This window comes from Leuciscus leuciscus, assembly GCF_965113295.1.
Source record: "Leuciscus leuciscus genome assembly, chromosome: 5".
NCBI lineage: Eukaryota > Metazoa > Chordata > Actinopteri > Cypriniformes > Leuciscidae > Leuciscus > Leuciscus leuciscus.
In genome coordinates, this window is record NC_138729.1 from 3,650,543 (window position 1) to 3,671,723 (window position 21,181).

Sequence of the window (21,181 nt, forward strand, 5' to 3'; positions counted from 1 at the left end):
GAGTAGCTGATGCACTCAGACCTCAGGGGTGTACAATATGTTTAAATTAGGCAACTTGGTGTACATCTTTTTTCTATCATTAAAATGTATTTTGAATACATCAGTATTATACCGGCCACCCTTCCCTTTAGCTTTAACATCTATTAAAATACAACATTTTGATTCATCACTACATGTCTAAAAAGCCTAAATAGTTCACACAATAGTTTATTATTCAAGAATAAAACACATATATCAGTAGCCGGTGCACAGCAGCATTTTCTTTACACATTCTGTACATTCTAAGCAAGCGTGCCGCTCAAGTCCTGAAAAGTGAAGCCAAGCCAAAGTGTCTCGATCGCCCCCCTGGTGGCTGGTCCCAGTATAGGTCATAAAGCCCGCCTCCCCATGAAGCCTAATGAACGCGATGGAAACTAAATCAAATTACACCTCAAATGATTTTTTTTCCAAAGATGTTTTCTGTCATTTTAGGTAGTTTTTTTCACGCTGATGTAAATTTAAGTGTTCGTTTTTAAAATAAGTTTGGTCTTAGTTATTTGATGCTATAAAAACGGGAATGTGACGTCATGATTGATAGTGATAGTCACTTAGGCACCACCATCAGACTTTTTTGGGGATTTTCGGGAGGACATTGGAGCTTCAGCTTTAATTTCTACATGTCCATAACTGTTTATTTCACACTGACATAATGAGTTGTTCTGCAGTAAACTGTACTAACGGTTTCTGCGAGAGTGAGGGCGGGTCTTTGATACCGCGGCTTTACTTCCTGTTCACGACTGCGCAGAAGCAGGTCCCAAATCTGCGCAAGATGTCAGCGCCATATTAGGACTTTGGTGGCTTCAGTTTTCACCAATGGAAGAGAATGAAGGGGCGTCGTCCATCTTTTTTTACAGTCTATGATTCTAAGCATAACTATTTCTTGAGGGTTTTTTATTTTATTTTATTTTATGTTCTCTTAGTGTTACAAAGACAATCAAGGTCCACAGACTTTCAGGGAACTCTAAAACTTGCTTTCATGTTTGTAGTAGCTTAGAGCGGTTTGTATCACTGTAACTGCAATGTCACCCATATCAACGGGAGTATACCAAATAACTCCCATGATGCTTCAGTAAACCTGAATGACATCATCCCATTCCCGCACAGGCCAGACGCCATTCTCCTGGACGTTGGACGGGGAGCTCTTCCAGTCCCAGGTTTTTACAGGAACATTCCAGTTGGGTCCATAGTTGGCGATCACATAGTCCCTAGTCTCGCAGGGAACCTGGACCTTCAGCTCCATCAGCTCGGCCCAACACAGACTGAATCGTGGGAACACGTATCTGTCAGGAAACAATGTAAATATAAGAAGACATTTCATGAAAGAAAAAACAACAGATTTTCTCTAGGGCTTTCCACACTTGAACTAGTTAAAGCAACACTAAGGAACTTTTCCTCTTCGGTCGCCCTACAGGTTGGAAGCGGAATTGTCCATTACCTCTGCCGTAAATCATTTAGCCTAACGCAGTCTACTGTCACACACACGCTCGCTGTTTATCCAGCACCGGCTCTGGAATGAACGATGTCCACAGACAAGGTAGAGTATGATGCATGATTTTATGAAAGTATGATGTATTGCGACATCAGAAACTAAGAAAAACTAAATAATGACTATTGTAATGCTTGCCATAAAGCAAATCAAATTTGTAGTTTTCTTATGTCTCATTAGAACTACAGAAACGCGACCCGATCTGGCAAACTTGCATAGTGTGGTTATAGCAGATATAGGGCAGCAAAGTGAATCCAGAAGTGCCTTTCACCCTGTTACGACTTGATGAACCACTGAAACGATTTTGGAAACATTATTTTAAGGTAAAACATTTTCCTTAGTGTTGTTTTAACCCTGGGTAATTGGAATTCTGAGTTATCTTGCTTCACGTTCATACACTGTTATTGTGTGTTTAAGTGCAAACAAATCAAATAACTAATAAATAAATTACAGGTAAATGAATTTCTGACTACCTCACTTTGTTGTTTCAAAGATTGGCTAATGGCACTGTATTCACATACCAGGCATTAATGGGGTCTGGCAACACCATGATGGGAAGCATGTGACTGATATTAAAAGCAATGTTTAATTGATAATAGAAAACGCTCTAATACTCACTTGAATTTTTTGCCACTCTTTGCCTGCGTGCCTCCATTCCAGACAATGTCACCTTCATCATAAAAAAAGAAAATGTCCAGTTTCACATCGTTCCCCTGAAAGGAGAGCTCCAAACTGTCCTCCACCTGAAATTTAAATAAATGAAGGTTGAAAATGTGTCTGATGTAGCTTTTCATTTCTTAAACAACCATGTAGGAAGACACATCACACCTCTTGATGTAAATAAATGTTATTTCCATGAAGAGATAAACACATTTTTGGTCAAGATCTTGTCAATACAAGAGTCCAGCTCTCTGTAAAGTCTCCTCCAGCACATCACAAACACTTTCAATGAATTTGAGATCTGGACTCAGAGGAACAGATTCATGTGTGAAAATGATTCTTCATGTTCCTCACAACCATTCTTTCACAATCTGAGCGTGATGAATCTTGACATTATTATCCTGGAATATGGCCATGATGTTCTTCCTACATGTTTTTTTAAGAATTGAAAAGCTACACACTACATCAATTAGGGTTAGAAGAACTGCTGCCAATATCTTCTTTTGTGTTCAACAGAAGAAAGAAACTCATAAAGGTTTTGAATAACTTAAGGGTGAGTAAAAGATGACAGAATTAAAATTTTTGGGTGAACTGTCCCTTTAAAGTGAATCCCTAACTAAAATATTAATTGCGTTTGAAGAAACAGATTAGCAGGGTTAAGTCTGATCTAGGTTTATGGTAAAATTAAAAACAGGATCAAAACAAGCTGTTTAATATGTATCTTAATTGGTACAACACGTTCGTAGAGTTTGTCAGTGTTTTTATATTTAGAGCACTGCGTCCTGTAATAACGGTTGAGAAACTTGACAAAAAGAGCAAAGTCCATTTCAAGGAAACTCTGTTCACTCTGCGGCCATATTCACAACGCCTCCGGGCAGCTGTTTTCAGGCATCCGAGATTAGGGGCTCTATCATACACCCGGCACAATGCGGCGCGACGCAAGTGTTTTATGCTAGTTTCAGCCCGATGCAGTTATCATTTTCACATTGTTTAAATAGCAAATGCATTTGTGCGCCCATGAGCTGCTGGTCTGAAAACGAGGTGTGTTCGGCACATTGTTGGCGTGTTGCTATTTTGAGGAACTGAAATAGACTGAGCTGTATTTGGTTATTTAAAGAGAGTGTTAGTAGTGTGCACCTATAGGCGGGTCCACAACACACGTACACTTTGTCCCGTAGATGGTCTGCTTGCGGTTTAATCTCGCACACGAGCAGATCCGTTTCCTCGCTAGAGAAGCGTTCAGTTTTTCCGCTGGCAAATTCCGCCATGTAAATAGCGAATCCGCCATGGCGCGAGTGCAACTGTCTTTTAAAGGGAATGGGAGATGAGACTCTAATTGGTTTATTGCACGTTACGCCCAAAACACACCCATTACTCATTACGAGAATAGAAACAACTCTTTTAGACCATGCACTGGGCGCACCGACTATTTTTCCCGTCGTTAAACTAGCAAAAGTGGATTCGGACACGACCTAAGTGCACTTGCACCGTGCGCTTTAGACCATATGCTTAGATCATTAAAATAGGGCCCCAAGTCCTAACTACTTGAATGATGGGATCCTGAACTCTCAAAATCTCCTTACCTTTCCGAACTTGTGTTTCAGTGGGAGACCAGCCTTCTGAAATGCCTGAGTGATGTCATCCCTATAATCTTTGATCCAAATGCCCAGATCAACATCTTTACTGTAGGGAATGATATTACACTGCCTGTACCAACCTGTGGGAACGGGGAGAGAAGAGGAAGAGAGTTATTCAATCTAATCAGAGGCCGAGCCCTTGAAGGTGCATCTGTTAACGTTCTTCTTCTTTGGCAAACAATAGTACCAAACATAGGAAAGTTATGAAATTTGGCACAAAGATGGAAGACAGTATGAACATCAACCATGGCAAATTTGGAGTCTATCTCAAACACTGTACCAACATCTCAAATTTGCACCAAAGCTTATATTAAGGCCTAAAAACTAAATCATTGATTTCTTGGGTCATATTTAGTAAAATGATTTACTCAATTTCAATTTCAACAACACAATGATTTACTCAATTTCTACAACACTAGATTCTCCATCATTTTCTGTAAAACCTGGACTGTTCATCAGATCTTCACCAAATTTGGATCAGATCATTGTTAGATCATGTTGGCAACGAGATATCAGAAGATTTTTGATAGACCCAAGCATTTTTCTATAACGCTTCAATGAATCTGACAGCAAGCATGTTAAATAGAACTGAAGGCTGTTGGATCTCAGAAAACACTGTATTTAACCAAAACTAGGTAAAACCATCTATCATTCCCTGAGGGAATTTGAGCCATTCTGGCAAAGCTCCACCTACTGGTCAAGAAATATGAAAATTGTTATTTTTGTTTGTAACTCTATAATAGTTTGGCCTAAAATAATGAGACTGATCTCTTTATGTTTGGTCATGCTAGTGTTTTTGTGTCGGCCATACTAGATAAAATGCTGTATTTTACAAATGCATTGGTGTACTATTTTATGAAACTTGGTATGAAACTAGCCCTCGTCGGGGCTTCCTCTGGGCCAACGGACAGGGTTTTCTGGCCCGCCGAATACCTTGGTCCAAAGCGGGCCAACTGGCTTGAGGGGTGTTTATGAACAGAGTTACCTGAGACTGGAGACGGCAGCGCCGGATAGTTCTATATACCAGCTAACATCAGACTTTTAAAATAATTTACCTAAAAACTCACTTTCATGTTTGAATGCCTTCTGTTTGTGATCCGATGTGGATTCTTATCACCATATAAGGTAGAAATATTTATACGCAATGCAAAAGACAATGCACGCTAACCATTACCATAGTAAACATAGTAAATATGAACGCTTGAAAAAATCAGACAAATCATAAAGGCTATCAACAATCATGCTTTTATTTTATCTGTCGGTAGCCTACGAGATGTCTCTTTATACCGGACTATCGTAAAATAAAGCAACTTTTTTTGGGGGGCTTCCTCTGTTTCTCTGACTGAAAATATAACTAACCTACTGGGAGAGAGAGCTAAAGCTCTTCAGGTCGTATTTATGGTGGCATATTTGTAGAAATTATCATTCTTTCTAACTGTGATGTAAATATGTCCTCTAACTACCAAATAAACAGAAACGGCCTCGACTGATTAAGTGTGTCCTCTTTCTTTTGTGAAATAACGGTAAACCACTTTATTTCTGTGTGACTAATGTGCAGTTTTGACTCAAATTGATTCATTATGATCAATGTATCACTTTTTATTGTAAACCTGTGGTAAAATATAGATGCTTGGGTTTTAATATTCAAGTAAACAACAAAAATGCCAGCAAACGCTCGCTTTTATCATGTTTGTTTTGCGATCACGCCGTTTCCAGTGATTTCTTTCTGATTAGTTTTCTGATAAAACTTCCATGTGTTGGTGAAATGATGTGTTAGTGTGCCGTTGTTCCAGAGAGGCGTGTTACGGGTGTGTTTTAGTGAAGCGCTCTGGAGCTTCTGGCCCGACAGTGGAAAGTAACGCAGCAGATTTTGGGCTCGTTGCTCCAGACCTGAGGCTATTAGCCCCGCCCGGCCCGTTTAAAGTCCTGGCTCGCACTGGCCCGACTGTGGAAAGTAACAGCAGCAGATTTTAAGCTCGTTGTTCCAGACCCGAGGCTATTAGCCCCGCCCGGCCCGTTTAAAGTCCTGGCTCGCACTGGCCCGACTGTGGAAACGCGGCTAGTGGCTCCATGCCTTGCTTATTACTTGCTCTATTGTTCTTGGTCTAAGTACAAAGATTGCATATTTTCCATGGTCCACCCTTCTGCAAGTGTCATTTTTATTTCACAGAAAGGACACCTTTTTTTATCTCTTCCTTCAAAATTCATTGGATCTTCCCCAAATTTGTCTCATATCTGATTTAGAACATGCTGGACAAAAATGATCAAAAGGTTTTTGACACCTAACCATTCTTGTGTGCAACAGTGCCATCTATTTGCCAAAACGTGGCAGCAGTTTTATAAAAGATATTTTGCTAATGGATTTTGAACAGTTTGGACTGCAATATTCTGTTATTGGTGTGCATGGTCACATGATGCTGAAAATTCAGCTTTGATAACAGGAATAAATTACATTTTAAAATATATATTCATATAGAAAACAGTTCTTTTAAAATTGTAATAATATTTCACAATATTACTCTTTGTACTGTATTTTAGATCAAATAAATGTGTTGGTGAGACTTTCAAAATCATAAAAAAATCTTAATTATTCCAAACTTTTGACCGGTAGTGTATAGGCTGTGATTCATTGTATTTAAAAGGAGTTTAAAGTATGTATGAATGTAAGTTTCAGCGCTTCTTACCGAGACAGGTTCCACTGCTGAGCCAGAAAGGCACTCCGAGCGCAGAGAGGACTTTTGAAGCAAGATGAAGCAGACTTTTAGCCCTCATCTTAAAGTCCACAGCCTCTGCAGAGGTGTCTTCTGGGTACAGCTGCACAACATTATTTAGACACTGAGCCCAATGCATTGCTTAAATCAGACAAAACAGGCGTAGAGCTGCACGATTCAGGATAAATTGAGAATCACATTTTATTTTTTTCAAATAGAGATCACGATTCTCCCATGATTATGAATAGAAAATTAAAATAACATGTAACCTAATTTACTAGAGGTTCTGACAACATTTTAAATGCTGCAGTCTGTTTAATAAAATGTTTAATTGATTTTTATAATCGGTTTGAATGAATGATTCAGTGACTCACTCATAAATTTCACTCACTTGTTTAATTACTGGATTAATCAGCGTTTTTGAACAAATCTCATTATTCAATGACAAATACAATTTTTAACAGTCACTTGTCGCCACCTACTGGTGTAACGATGTAATCGATAAAACCGCTATTTGAAGTGTCAAGTTACTTTCAAAAGGTGATTTACTCTATTTTGATCACTACCGTAGACATCAGTGTTTATAGCCGATCTATAAACTTTTATCCCAGTTCTTCTGTGATCATTAGAATTATTGTATAATGATACTGTGTGTTTGAAAAGACTGTTTGTGAAGATGTTTCACATCTAAACATGACCTCTGCTCTCTCTGGGTCAGAACGCAGATCTGAATGGTCACTGTGATCGGACTTTTGTTTAATAGACAAAACCGAATCGCTGTCATTTATGAATAAGATCACATGAGTGTTTAAATCCAGATTGTGATCTTTTAACGATCAATCGTGCAGCTCTAAGTCCAAGTAAGATATTCAAGCATTTATATTTATATTTCCCATGAAACATCAGTACCTGGTAGAAGGCCTTGGCTTCTCTACTGCGACACTCCAGAAAGCGACTGCTGGAAAACTCTCGGAGGAAACCAGAGAAGTTTTTGGGGATTCTTATATCAAGACCATCAAGAGTGGTGAGAATGAGCTCGGGCCTGGAAAAGTCATGAAATTAAACAATGTATGTCTAATCTTAGGTTTCTTTCCCTTATATAATAAAATTACCCCTTAAGATAATATCACACTCACACTACCGTTCAAAAGTTTGGTGTTGGTAAGATTTTTTAAGTTTTTGAAAGAAGTCTCTTCTGCTCACCAAAGCTTTATTTGATCAAAAATACAGTAAAAACAGTATAATTGTAAAATATTATTACAATGTAAAAGAACTGTTTTTTTATGTGAATATATAGTCAAATGTAATTTATTCCTGTGATCAAAGCTGAATTTTCAGCATCATTACTCCAGTCTTCAGTGTCACATGATCCTTCAGAAATCAGTCTAATATGATGATGTGCAGGTCAAGAAACATTTATGATTATTATTATCAATGTTGAAAACAGTTGTGCTGCCTCTTCATATTTTTGTGGAAATTATGATACATTTTATTTTGGGGTTCTTTGATGAACAGAAAGTTAAAAGAACAGAATTTATTTTAAATAGAATCTTTTGTAACATTATAAATGTCTTTAACTGTCACTTTTTATTAATTTAATGCATCCTTGATGAATAAAAGTAGTAATTTAAGAGTGAGTGAGTGAGTGAGTGAGTGAGTGAGTGAGTGTGTGAGTGAGTGAGTGAGTGAGTGAGTGAGTGAGTGCGTTTGTGCGAGTGAGTGAGTGAGTGAGTGAGTGAGTGAGTGCGTTTGTGTGAGTGAGTGAGTGAGTGAGTGAGTGCGTTTGTGTGAGTGAGTGAGTGAGTGAGTGAGTGAGTGAGTGAGTGAGTGAGTGCGTGAGTGCGTTTGTGTGAGTGAGTGAGTGAGTGAGTGAGTGAGTGAGTGAGTGAGTGAGTGAGTGAGTGAGTGAGTGAGTGAGTGCGTTTGTGTGAGTGAGTGAGTGAGTGAGTGCGTTTGTGTGAGTGAGTGAGTGAGTGAGTGAGTGAGTGCGTTTGTGTGAGTGAGTGAGTGAGTGAGTGAGTGAGTGAGTGAGTGAGTGAGTGAGTGCGTTTGTGTGAGTGAGTGAGTGAGTGAGTGAGTGAGTGAGTGAGTGCGTTTGTGTGAGTGAGTGAGTGAGTGAGTGAGTGAGTGAGTGAGTGCGTTTGTGTGAGTGAGTGAGTGAGTGAGTGAGTGAGTGAGTGAGTGAGTGCGTTTGTGTGAGTGAGTGAGTGAGTGAGTGAGTGATTGAGCGTGAGTGAGTGCGTTTGTGCGAGTGAGTGAGTGAGTGAGTGAGTGAGTGCGTTTGTGTGAGTGAGTGAGTGAGTGAGTGCGTTTGTGTGAGTGAGTGAGTGAGTGAGTGAGTGAGTGCGTTTGTGTGAGTGAGTGAGTGAGTGAGTGAGTGAGTGAGTGAGTGCGTTTGTGTGAGTGAGTGAGTGAGTGAGTGAGTGAGTGAGTGCGTTTGTGTGTGTGTGTGTGTGTGTGAGTGAGTGAGTGAGTGAGTGAGTGAGTGAGTGCGTTTGAGTGAGTGAGTGAGTGAGTGAGTGAGTGAGTGCGTTTGTGTGAGTGAGTGAGTGAGTGAGTGAGTGAGTGAGTGAGTGAGTGAGTGAGTGAGTGCGTTTGTGTGAGTGAGTGAGTGAGTGAGTGAGTGAGTGAGTGAGTGAGCGTGAGTGAGTGTGTTTGTGCGAGTGAGTGAGTGAGTGAGTGAGTGAGTGAGTGAGTGCGTTTGTGTGAGTGAGTGAGTGAGTGCGTTTGTGTGAGTGAGTGAGTGAGTGAGTGAGTGAGTGAGTGAGTGAGTGAGTGCGTTTGTGTGAGTGAGTGAGTGAGTGAGTGAGTGAGTGAGTGAGTGCGTTTGTGTGAGTGAGTGAGTGAGTGAGTGAGTGCGTTTGTGTGAGTGAGTGAGTGAGTGAGTGCGTTTGTGTGTGTGAGTGAGTGAGTGAGTGAGTGAGTGAGTGAGTGAGTGAGTGCGTTTGTGTGAGTGAGTGAGTGAGTGAGTGAGTGAGTGAGTGATTGAGCGTGAGTGAGTGCGTTTGTGCGAGTGAGTGAGTGAGTGAGTGAGTGAGTGAGTGCGTTTGTGTGAGTGAGTGAGTGAGTGAGTGAGTGCGTTTGTGTGAGTGAGTGAGTGAGTGAGTGAGTGAGTGCGTTTGTGTGAGTGAGTGAGTGAGTGAGTGAGTGAGTGCGTTTGTGTGTGTGAGTGAGTGAGTGAGTGAGTGAGTGAGTGCGTTTGAGTGAGTGAGTGAGTGAGTGAGTGAGTGAGTGCGTTTGTGTGAGTGAGTGAGTGAGTGAGTGAGTGAGTGAGTGAGTGAGTGAGTGCGTTTGTGTGAGTGAGTGAGTGAGTGAGTGAGTGAGTGCGTTTGTGTGAGTGAGTGAGTGAGTGCGTTTGTGTGAGTGAGTGAGTGAGTGAGTGAGTGAGTGAGTGAGTGAGTGAGTGAGTGAGTGAGTGAGTGAGTGAGTGAGTGCGTTTGTGTGAGTGAGTGAGTGCGTTTGTGTGAGTGAGTGAGTGAGTGAGTGAGTGCGTTTGTGTGAGTGAGTGAGTGAGTGAGTGAGTGAGTGAGTGAGTGAGTGCGTTTGTGTGAGTGAGTGAGTGAGTGAGTGAGTGAGTGCGTTTGTGTGAGTGAGTGAGTGAGTGAGTGAGTGATTGAGCGTGAGTGAGTGCGTTTGTGCGAGTGAGTGAGTGAGTGAGTGAGTGAGTGCGTTTGTGTGAGTGAGTGAGTGAGTGAGTGCGTTTGTGTGAGTGAGTGAGTGAGTGAGTGAGTGAGTGAGTGCGTTTGTGTGAGTGAGTGAGTGAGTGAGTGAGTGAGTGAGTGAGTGAGTGAGTGAGTGAGTGCGTTTGTGTGAGTGAGTGAGTGAGTTTGTGTGTGTGTGTGAGTGAGTGAGTGAGTGAGTGAGTGAGTGAGTGAGTGAGTGCGTTTGAGTGAGTGAGTGAGTGAGTGAGTGCGTTTGTGTGAGTGAGTGAGTGAGTGAGTGAGTGAGTGAGTGAGTGCGTTTGTGTGAGTGAGTGAGTGAGTGAGTGAGTGAGTGAGCGTGAGTGAGTGTGTTTGTGCGAGTGAGTGAGTGAGTGAGTGAGTGAGTGCGTTTGTGTGAGTGAGTGAGTGAGTGCGTTTGTGTGAGTGAGTGAGTGAGTGAGTGAGTGAGTGCGTTTGTGTGAGTGAGTGAGTGAGTGAGTGAGTGAGTGAGTGAGTGAGTGCGTTTGTGTGAGTGAGTGAGTGAGTGAGTGAGTGCGTTTGTGTGAGTGAGTGAGTGAGTGAGTGAGTGAGTGCGTTTGTGTGAGTGAGTGAGTGAGTGAGTGAGTGAGTGAGTGAGTGAGTGCGTTTGTGTGAGTGAGTGAGTGAGTGAGTGATTGAGCGTGAGTGAGTGCGTTTGTGCGAGTGAGTGAGTGAGTGAGTGAGTGCGTTTGTGTGAGTGAGTGAGTGAGTGAGTGCGTTTGTGTGAGTGAGTGAGTGAGTGAGTGAGTGAGTGAGTGAGTGAGTGCGTTTGTGTGAGTGAGTGAGTGAGTGAGTGAGTGAGTGAGTGAGTGAGTGAGTGAGTGAGTGAGTGCGTTTGTGTGAGTGAGTGAGTGAGTGAGTGCGTTTGTGTGAGTGAGTGAGTGAGTGAGTGCGTTTGTGTGAGTGAGTGAGTGAGTGAGTGAGTGAGTGAGTGAGTGAGTGAGTGAGTGAGTGAGTGAGTGAGTGAGTGCGTTTGTGTGAGTGAGTGAGTGAGTGAGTGAGTGAGTGCGTTTGAGTGAGTGAGTGAGTGAGTGAGTGAGTGAGTGCATTTGAGTGAGTGAGTGAGTGAGTGAGTGAGTGCGTTTGTGTGAGTGAGTGAGTGAGTGAGTGAGTGAGTGATTGAGCGTGAGTGAGTGCGTTTGTGCGAGTGAGTGAGTGAGTGAGTGAGTGAGTGAGTGCGTTTGTGTGAGTGAGTGAGTGAGTGAGTGAGTGCGTTTGTGTGAGTGAGTGAGTGAGTGAGTGAGTGAGTGAGTGAGTGAGTGAGTGCGTTTGTGTGAGTGAGTGAGTGAGTGAGTGAGTGAGTGAGTGAGTGCGTTTGTGTGAGTGAGTGAGTGAGTGAGTGCGTTTGTGTGAGTGAGTGAGTGAGTGAGTGAGTTTGTGTGAGTGAGTGAGTGAGTGAGTGAGTGCGTTTGTGTGAGTGAGTGAGTGAGTGAGTGAGTGAGTTTGTGTGAGTGAGTGAGTGAGTGAGTGAGTGAGTGAGTGCGTTTGTGTGAGTGAGTGAGTGAGTGAGTGAGTGAGTGAGTGAGTGATTGAGCGTGAGTGAGTGCGTTTGTGCGAGTGAGTGAGTGAGTGAGTGAGTGAGTGCGTTTGTGTGAGTGAGTGAGTGAGTTTGTGCGAGTGAGTGTGTGTGTGAGTGAGTGATTGAGTGAGTGATTGAGCGAGCGTGAGTGTGTGAGTGCGAGTGAGTGTGTGAGTGAGTTTGAGTGAGTGTGTGTGTGTGTGTGTGAGAGAGTGAGTATGCGCAATATTGTATGTATGTTGTGCGAGTGACTGTGTGCGTATGTGTGCGTGTGAGACCACACGTTTCTGACATGTTTCTTGTCTACAACACGACAAGATTTTAGGAGTCAAAATCGCTTAATAACACAATGACTATCGTAACAGGCAAAACAATAGTGTAATCTGAACCAGGCATTACAGACTGAACCTTTGAGTACTCGTCATGTGTGTGTGCATGCAGTGATCATAGCTTCACCTGTCAAAAGCCCCGGCATAACGGCCAAAGTCCAGTTTCCCGAATGCGGCGAAGGTCCGGTCCATGCCGTCTCCCAGCCGGAGAGGCCCGTGCCACAGGTACTTCCCACTGCGCTCGTACAGAACCACCACATGAACCACACGACTGTTAAAGCGGAACAAGAAGTGCAGTGGGATTTCTTTGGCCGTCAGATCGTCCATGCTGATCAGTCTGGGATCTTTCCCACGAATCTCCATCAGCTCCAGACCTCGCTCAGCTGACGCCTCCAACAGCGCGGCCTGCACACACACAGAAGAGCTCTCATCTATGCTTCAGTTAAACTGACTTAAAGGTGCATTGTGTAATATTTAGGAGGATCTTTTGACATAAATGCAATATCATATACATACAGGAACTATGTTTTCAGTGGTGTATAAAGACCTGGCTTAATAAACCGTTATGTTTTTATTACCTTAGAATGAGCCATTTCTATCTACACACTCCACAGGTCCCCTTACATTGAAATGCACCGACACAACTACAAGAACTACAAACCCATGAACCATTGCAAACAGCATAATTGAATTTAGAAACGATGAAGAAATACAAGACTACTCATTTAAAAATGTTGAAAATATATATTAAAATTAGTGCTGCACGATTAATCGAAATTATAACTGAAATCGCGATATGGCTTCCTTAGTGCATGGCAACAATTGTTTTTTTTATATATATATATATATAGTCACAGATTTTTTTCATAATAATATAATATTTTATAATAAATCCTTAGACCTTTCTAATGATTTATACTCATAGGCTGCCTGCAAATAACCCTGCAATTTTTTCGTAAAATAAAAATATTATTATTATTATCATTATATTATTATTATATTGTTATATTCATTTTTAAATACTCTAATCTTACGTTTGATAATGAAAGTGACTATTTTGTCATACCAAATTGTGCAGCCCTATAAACAAACAAGCACAGCATATGTATATCTATTCAATTTGTTTAAAAAAAAAATTGCATTTTAAATCACAATTAAAAATGTTTTTTTTAAATATCGCAATTAGGTTTTTCCACCAAATCGTGCAGCCCTAATTAAAATTTTACAGTAATAAGTCCATTGCAAATATGCATATGTATACATGTGTATATATATATTTAGTAGGGAGACAACTTGATTACGTCATTTTCAGTGCTTTGTGTTTGCAATTTTGGACTTTGGTGCATTTCGCTTGTTTTGACTAAAACTAAGTTGAAATAATGTGTGCTGACGGCTTCAACAGTATCGGTTAAAAACGTAACAGGTCTGAGTTTAATGCTTTATAAGTTATTGCTAAAAATCATTTTCCGCATGGAGAAAAAGAATGACTTTTACTTCCAGAACACGACCGTTGCACTTTAGTAGGACTACAGTAATATTATTGACGTGTTTGTCTTGTTACTAGAATTATTATTAGATAATAAAATGTATGCGATTTTTAACATTTATTCTCAAATCGATATTTCATGTCCCCGTCATAATGTATTTGGTAACTTCGTGGTGATACAAGTCTTGGCTGGATGAAAGTAATGACTATTGATTTCCTCACATCATATTTCCAGAGGTTTCCATACAGTGCGAATGTGGTGAAGTCTCTGTGTGTGCAGAAGAAACTGCAGTGAGGCTCGTTCAGACGACTGTCCCGATACAGAACGGCATCCTGGGACAGGAGGGTCAGAGAGGCGGTGTCAACCAGAAACACAGGCAATTTAAACTTGTGGACCAGACCCAGGAACTTCTTCAGCAAATGCTGGATTAGAAAAAAAACACACAAGACACAAAATGAGCCGAGGAGGAATAAAGGCATTCATATGCAAGTCTTAGCATTTAATCAGACTCACCAAATGTGCCTCTTTCCCAGACAGATATCTTTTACTGTTAAAAACATCAAGCCCGTTCTGCAGTGGAAGAAATAATGTCATTATATCAGGATAGCAATCAACAAACTTGAGTGCATGAGCCGTTCATTTATAACTTACATTAATATACAGTATTACACAGACACACACATACTGTATATATATATATATATATATATAAGGTACAACGGGGCTAAAGGCCCTTTTAAACCACTAGATGGCACAAAAATCCAGCTCAGCACTTTTCTTAAAGTCCCCCTGTGGTGACAATCAAGTTTTTAATGTTGTTTATATCAAGTCAAACCGTGTGTAAATTCATAAGTCGACAGCATTGCTGAGTATTTCCTCCTTAAAACTGCAGTGAACAGTCTCAAACACACGCTTTGAAATCGCTGGTGTTTCTGACGTCACAAACTACCTTGTAACCAATCAGATCAACGTGTGATCGTCAACCAGTGGATCTCTGAGCTGAGTGAGTGAGTGGAGGCGGGGCTCATTTGCATATTCATAGAACACGTATACTAAATGAGGCAAGGGTGTCGAGTTACATTCAAGATATTTTAAGGCATGAAGATTTGTTTTTTCAAGGAAAAAACATTTAAATACGTAATTTTGGTGATCAAAGATGAGTTTTAAGGGATACAAATATTGAGCCTAACAATCACTTTTGATGAGCTGATGGAAATTTGTCTGATCCTTGACACAAAGTTGATTCTGCGCTAATGTGATCTAATATTTAATGGTTTTTAAAATGTTGTAGATGTAGCAAATGAGAATCGATAAAATTAATGTCTTTATTTTAAGACAAACGTCTTGTTAATGATTTTCAGTTTCGTTCAAGGTAAATAAAGCAACAGTTTTTCAAAAATGGAAGAATATGTAAAAGTATGGTATTTGGGGTAAAAGGCTCAATAATTAAAATTACAATAAACAGCCGGCTGACTTTTCCGTTTGTTGACATGGTTAGATTCAGATGGTAAATATCATATATTAAGTTGGGTGTCAACCTTAGAGATAATCTCAGTATTTATAATGAAACCATCATAAAAAAAAAAAAAACATATTAATCATATAAAATAACAAAATATATGAATTTGTTACTACTACTAAATTATTATTTGATCTCAATTAATGCTTTCAGAATCTTTACTTTTTAAAATAAAATGTTTTCTGTATTTTTTAAATGAACATATTTTAATGACAGTCTATTTAATTGACTTAATAACTTTCGTAACTTTAATAAGGATGAATTAATTAATAAGGATGTTTAATTTATACAATGAATACTATGCAGTGTTATTTTACATTTGAAATTTACTTTATTAAATTTCTGTTCCTGAAAACGAGAAAAGCACTGTTTATTTCATTTGTATCTTTGTTATATTGTATTTATTTGTGCTTTTGCTTGTAATTTGATTACTTGTTCTTATTTTATTACTGACTGTTAACTTGTCTTTAATAATGTTTTACATTTATATTAGTTATACATTTAGTAGTTTTAGCTGTGGTATTGAAACTGGAAGAGAGGACTGTGAATTTTCACTGGTATCTAAAATGTTGGTGTCATTACCGGTTTCATGGCCGATAAAAATATTTATGAATATCTATATATCTATCTATCTATCTATCTATCTATCCAAATGAGAATATTTATATATGTTTTATTTTTAGGGTGTTTCAATGTTCTTTAGGCCATAAGAGTATCATGTTTGAGTTGTTCTCTTTGGCATAATAACCGCAGGTTCATCTCTTCACCTTTGTCGAGTACAGTCTGTAGTTGTAGATCTGGAAGAGCAGAAATATGGAGCTGGCAGCGATGAGGAGAGTCAACACTAATGTCCTGTTTATTCTAGCCATTAGAGCTGATGCTGACATCCGACACACACAGGAGGATCATATCTGTGCTCATACACACACACCTGAAAACACACAGGATCAGGACATCTATTGGACATTATTAGACGAAACAACTCAATTCTGTTACATTCATCCACAAAATTATATACATTCATATAATTCAAAGTAAAACGAGCAGCATTTAATTAATTGCTTCTTTTAACTTACCGTGAACAAGAAAACGCCGAAACGCTGCTTTATCACAATCATTTATGAATGTATTATTTTATTCTGCCTGTGTTTTCACATCAGATTCACAGCACACTGCCTGCGACCGTGCGCCAGTAGGGACATGAGATCTGTGAAAACCAAACGCGTTGCAAAAATAGTCTGGATGGAGCTGTGCCAGAGCCTCTGTAAAGCGAACCGTACAAACGCGGCGCTACACTGGCAAAGAGACAGAAAGCAGTTTACAGTTTTATTCAATTTATTGCACTGCTGATTAGGTACAAGCAAAAGTAACATTTGTAAAACTCAGAAAGCGGTGTACAGGCTATAATGTGATTGGTTTGCAACCATTAGCCAGAGATTATAATTATTGGGAGATAGATAAGAGTAGTAGGCTATAACCAATACATTTTGGGTTGACTTAAGTTCTTATGTTTTTAACCATATACTAATGTGACCCACACCTTCTTTCTCAAAGAGGTCATCTTTTATTATGAAATCTCAAAGATGTTGTCTCTTGCATTTGTGATTGATTTCTTTATATTGCATGTCAAATTCCCAATTCACAAGCTAAATGGATTATGCCTCCTCCTCTTTTTCTTGCTGAATTTAACTCTTATTTCATCCCTTAGATGAACAAAAACGTGCAAAATTGTTGATGCATTTTGACGATTTATTCAAATATATGATTTAACCTTATTATTGTGCTTTTCCTTTTTTCTGTTTATATAATTCCATATTTTGATGTACGCAAATCCATGCTATTTATGTTTCCTGTTTTTTTTTTTTGTGTGTTATTAGGCTATTCATTGTAATTTGTAAGAGATACAACCGTGCATTTCCCTGATCTTGTTTATGTATGTTATGCAAAAAAGAAAAAAGGGAGATACAAGTGTTCATGGCTCAACTTGGATCACGTGTGCCTTGATAACCAATCACATTAGTCTTGGTGTCATTGAATTTCGTTCAGAGTTGTGCTAGTCAATCACTGTTTGTGGATATCATAGAAATAAATGAAAAGCTAAAATGATGCCTGTCGCGCAATTGACTTCTCTTATAAATCAGCATACAGTATAGTTTTGTAAGGTTGGTTGAATTTTCATTTTTTAGTGATTTAACCCTTTAATTTGTAGCAGTTTAATTGCTTGCAGTTTCGTGATACCAACACCAGATGGCGCGACCAAAGTCAACACTGAGACGAATGGAAGTCTTTGGTGAGCTTTAATGTTTGGAATTAAGCTCATTAGGAGTGTTACACAGAAACAAACAGAGGCTTGATTATTAGTTTCTGCACAAATGTTTGACAAAATCTTGCTTCATTCAAAAAATAAGACCTAAATGACTTTTAAAAATCAACTTAACTCGGGATGACACATGTATACAACAAAAACGTACAGTCCACATCCAAAATTATTATCCAGATATAATAACAGTATATGACCATCAGAGGACATTAAAAGCAGCTTTTATCATTTTTACACTTGTGCAAACCTTTCCAGAGTCGAATTCACCAACTGAAGGATGATCTACAGAGTTTCGGATCTCAAGACATTTACAGAAAAAAAGATAAAGCACTCACACTACACAGAACAAAACTAACATAATATGAGAATCAAGTAGTGAAAGACAAACAACTCAAAAAAGCATGTCTTCATTCAACCTAAATCAGTAAAAGAAAGTGCACTCAACTATTCCCTGATAAAGCGACTAGCTTTTCCGATGCAAACATCTCCTGATGAAAGCAAGTGTCTGTCAAAGAGAACGTGAAGGGAAACGTCTCTCCGTATTTTTCTGCTGGTCAAAGCTGTCCTCGTCCTGGAAGTCTACATGCCTCGGCCATCGCAGGTGTGTCCAGTTCTCAGGTTGTCCTGATGGTTTTGGGGAGTGTTCACGGCAGGAGGGAAGCGTCCACTGAAGGCAGTTTATCATAGAAGCAGATATCACAGGCCACTGAAGGATCCTGCTGAGAGATACTGCTGTTCGATCCTCCCAGACCGTTTTCTGTTTTCTGGAAGCTTCTTACAGCACTGGGAACCTGCAGGCCTGTAGTCAGAGTCAGACCGCCACACCACACCTGAAATACAAAATATGTCCACTTTAGAAACCTCATAAGTTTGAACAAGCCACCGTTAGGAAATAACTCTAGATCTTTAACCACAAAGCCACACGACTCTAATATGCTTGGTTTGAAATCACGGCTTGTTTCTTTGTAGATTAGAAAAACACAACAAATCCAGATGATAGTATAATCTGAAAATATGAACAGAACCTGCAACTTCACCACATCGGATAACAACTTTGACGTGGGTTAAAAAAACTGCACATGAAATTATCCAGGTGTAATCATATTTAATGTAAAGTCAAGTCGATTTATTTATATAGCGCTTTTCGCTTGTCATATAGTCGCATTTAGAAGATAAGATCTGGGCAATAATGTAGTTAACATTTTGCGAAGATATAAGCAGTTGAGATTTTATATTAATATTTACACAAGTATACTACAGATTAAGTTGGACCTTTATATAAAGAGCCGGGTATGGAAGCTCGTTTCCGCCACAGAATAAAACAATTTTAAAGATAATTGCAACTTTTTATCTCGCAATGCTTTTTTTTTAGATACTAAGTCACAATTGCGAAAAATAAAGTTACTATAATTGTGACTACATAAGACTATATGTCTATAAAATAATATGTCTGTATATATGCTATAAGACTATGTCTTATAGTCAGAATTGTGGGATATAAACTCGCAATTCTGACTTTTTTTCTCGCAATTGTGAGTTTATATCTCACAATTCTGACTATAAGACACAAAAAAGTCAGAATTGCGAGTTTATATACCACAATTCTGACTTTTTTTGTGTCTTATAGTCAGATTATAACTTGCAGAAGTTTATAACTTGCAATGGCGAGTTTATATCACGCAATTGTGAGTAAAAAAAGTCCGAATTATGAGATAAAAAGTCACAATTAACTTTATTTTAAAGGGTGATAGTAGTTACATTTTGTGACGTAAAAAATAAAGCAGTAAATATTTTCTATATAGTATATATGGCTTTACATACACTGGCTGATGGTGATATGTGTTTCGAGACGTGGATGCGTGATGAAATGCACACAGACAGCAAGTGCAATGGGCCGTGAATTCATTTTACACATATTCATTTAGCAGATGCATTTATCCAAAACAACTTACAAATGAGGAATATTACAAGCAAATTGTCACAAGAGCCAATAATACACAATGCCAAGTTTAAAGTATGAACTAAACTGGTACACAAGCTAATGCAGAAAAGAAGAGAAGATGAACAATAGAAAAATAATACATTTAATTACATTTTCCATATTTACTTACAATACTCAAGAATAACTGGTTAACTTCACATCATCCTTCTTAACAGCATGAAAAACAAAACTGTTATTCTAATTTTGAATAAATTATACAAACAACTGAAGGATTTGTTTTTGTTGTTGCTTGTCACTTATTTATAACATTTAATCAGTTGTGCCAATTAATGAATTGATTCTGTTGAGCGAATGATTCAATGACTGGCATTTCAAGTAATGATGGCATTTCGGGAATGACAAGCACATCTCTTAAGTTACGGTTCAGTTTGTGTTCATGTTTATTTCAGCAGTGAAGACGACATAAAATGCCAATTTATTTATCTTTTACCAAAGAAACATTAGCAACAACAAAAAATGTATTATGACGAAGAGATGTTTTGTTTGTGGTCATAAAGATGCTGTTGTAACACTTTATTTTAGTGTCCTTGTTATACTGTACGGCCCTATTTTAACGATCTGAAACGCAAGTATCAAATGCAAAACGCAAGTAACTTTATGAGCGGATCTCGGGCGCTGTTGCTATTATACCGGCGGGATAAATTACTCTTGCGCCCGACGCAAATCTAAAATGGGTTGGTTTGAAGTAGCTTCATTACTCATAGGTGTGGTTTGGACATAACGTGAATAAACCAATCAGAGCGTCATCTCACATTCCCTTTAAAAGCAGGCGCGCTTGTTCCATGGCGGATTGCTATTATAACAGCGGATTTGCCAGGCGCACGCCAGGAGCGGTTCACAGCCGAGGAGACAGACGTTCTCATCAGGGCTGTAAAAGACAGAGAAGTGACATTGGGGATGGAGAAACACACCCAAATCAGCTTCGGTTAAACAGGCGTATAATAATTTGGGTAAATGTGTAAGCTAGATTTATGCCTATTTTTTCTCATCTTCATGGACACAACAATGATTTCCCTCGTGTGGTAATATTTTTCCTTGTGATTATGTATGATTTGCAAAAATGGGAACTGGGAATCTGTGTAGATGAGAGAAGCAAAGTGTATGTGCGTTGTGCACACGCTACATTATGGCCAAGCATGCGCCCTTAAAATAGCATCTGAACGCCACTGACTTTAGACTAGGTCTTTCCTGGTCTGTGGCGGAATTGTTTTCTGAAACTGCAAAATAGCACCAGGGAATGTTTGCGCCGGAACACGCCTCCTCTTTTCGCTGAACCGCCCCAGGGAGCGCAAGTTCATTCCCTAATTTACCGACGTGCGTCTGTGGAGGGAAAAGTCCGCTGTGCACAGGTGCAAAATAGGAATAATACATGCGTCGCTGTACAAAGTCAATTGCGCTGGGTGCAAGATAGGGCCCTACATTTTAAAAGTACTTACTATAGTAAATTATGCAAAGTTACAATCAGCTAACTCTAAACCAAACACTAATCTTAACCCTAAAGTAAGTGCATTAGTTTTCATTATTCAGTACTTTAGTGTATAATTACACATTGACAAGGACACCTTAAAATAAAGTGTAACCACTACTGCTTAATAAATGCATTTAGCATAATTCTGAATGCTTCATGTTTATTTTTAAATATCATTATCTCAAAGATGAAATGGTGTTTCAGTGATAATACTATTACAAGCTTGTATTATTTGTAAACAATCAATTCTTTCCTGTTGCCTGATTTGATTTAAAACATCATCTTTTTAAACATATTTCATGGAAATGCTTGTGAATGGTTTGC

At 39.1% G+C, this 21,181-nt stretch overlaps 2 protein-coding genes across 6 annotated transcripts in view; both read right to left on the reverse strand.

The window, feature by feature from the left end:
* Nucleotides 1-191: 191 nt before the first annotated feature.
* Nucleotides 192-16,267, reverse strand: fktn (fukutin). 2 transcript variants are annotated; one of them, XM_082170543.1, is made up of 10 exons: nucleotides 16,144-16,267; nucleotides 15,835-15,998; nucleotides 14,062-14,118; nucleotides 13,770-13,970; nucleotides 12,189-12,466; nucleotides 7,443-7,575; nucleotides 6,507-6,636; nucleotides 3,769-3,902; nucleotides 2,144-2,268; nucleotides 192-1,319 (listed from the first exon to the last, which is right to left on the reverse strand). In XM_082170543.1, the coding sequence occupies exons 2-10, from the start codon at nucleotides 15,952-15,954 to the stop codon at nucleotides 1,106-1,108; spliced, it is 1,392 nt and encodes a 463-aa protein (XP_082026669.1). In that variant the 5' UTR covers nucleotides 15,955-15,998; nucleotides 16,144-16,267; the 3' UTR covers nucleotides 192-1,105. The 2 variants fall into 2 exon arrangements, with proteins under 2 accessions (XP_082026669.1, XP_082026670.1); XM_082170544.1 differs by having other exon boundaries at nucleotides 15,835-16,023; nucleotides 16,144-16,259.
* Nucleotides 16,268-17,345: 1,078 nt separating this feature from the next.
* fsd1l (fibronectin type III and SPRY domain containing 1-like) overlaps nucleotides 17,346-21,181 on the reverse strand; it is a 53,950-nt gene continuing 50,114 nt past the window's right edge. For all 4 annotated transcript variants that reach the window (XM_082170537.1, XM_082170536.1, XM_082170539.1 and 1 more), the window contains one exon: nucleotides 17,346-18,217. In XM_082170537.1, the coding sequence (XP_082026663.1) occupies nucleotides 18,032-18,217 (186 nt within the window). In that variant the 3' untranslated portion in view covers nucleotides 17,346-18,031. The remainder of the gene's footprint in view (nucleotides 18,218-21,181) is intronic.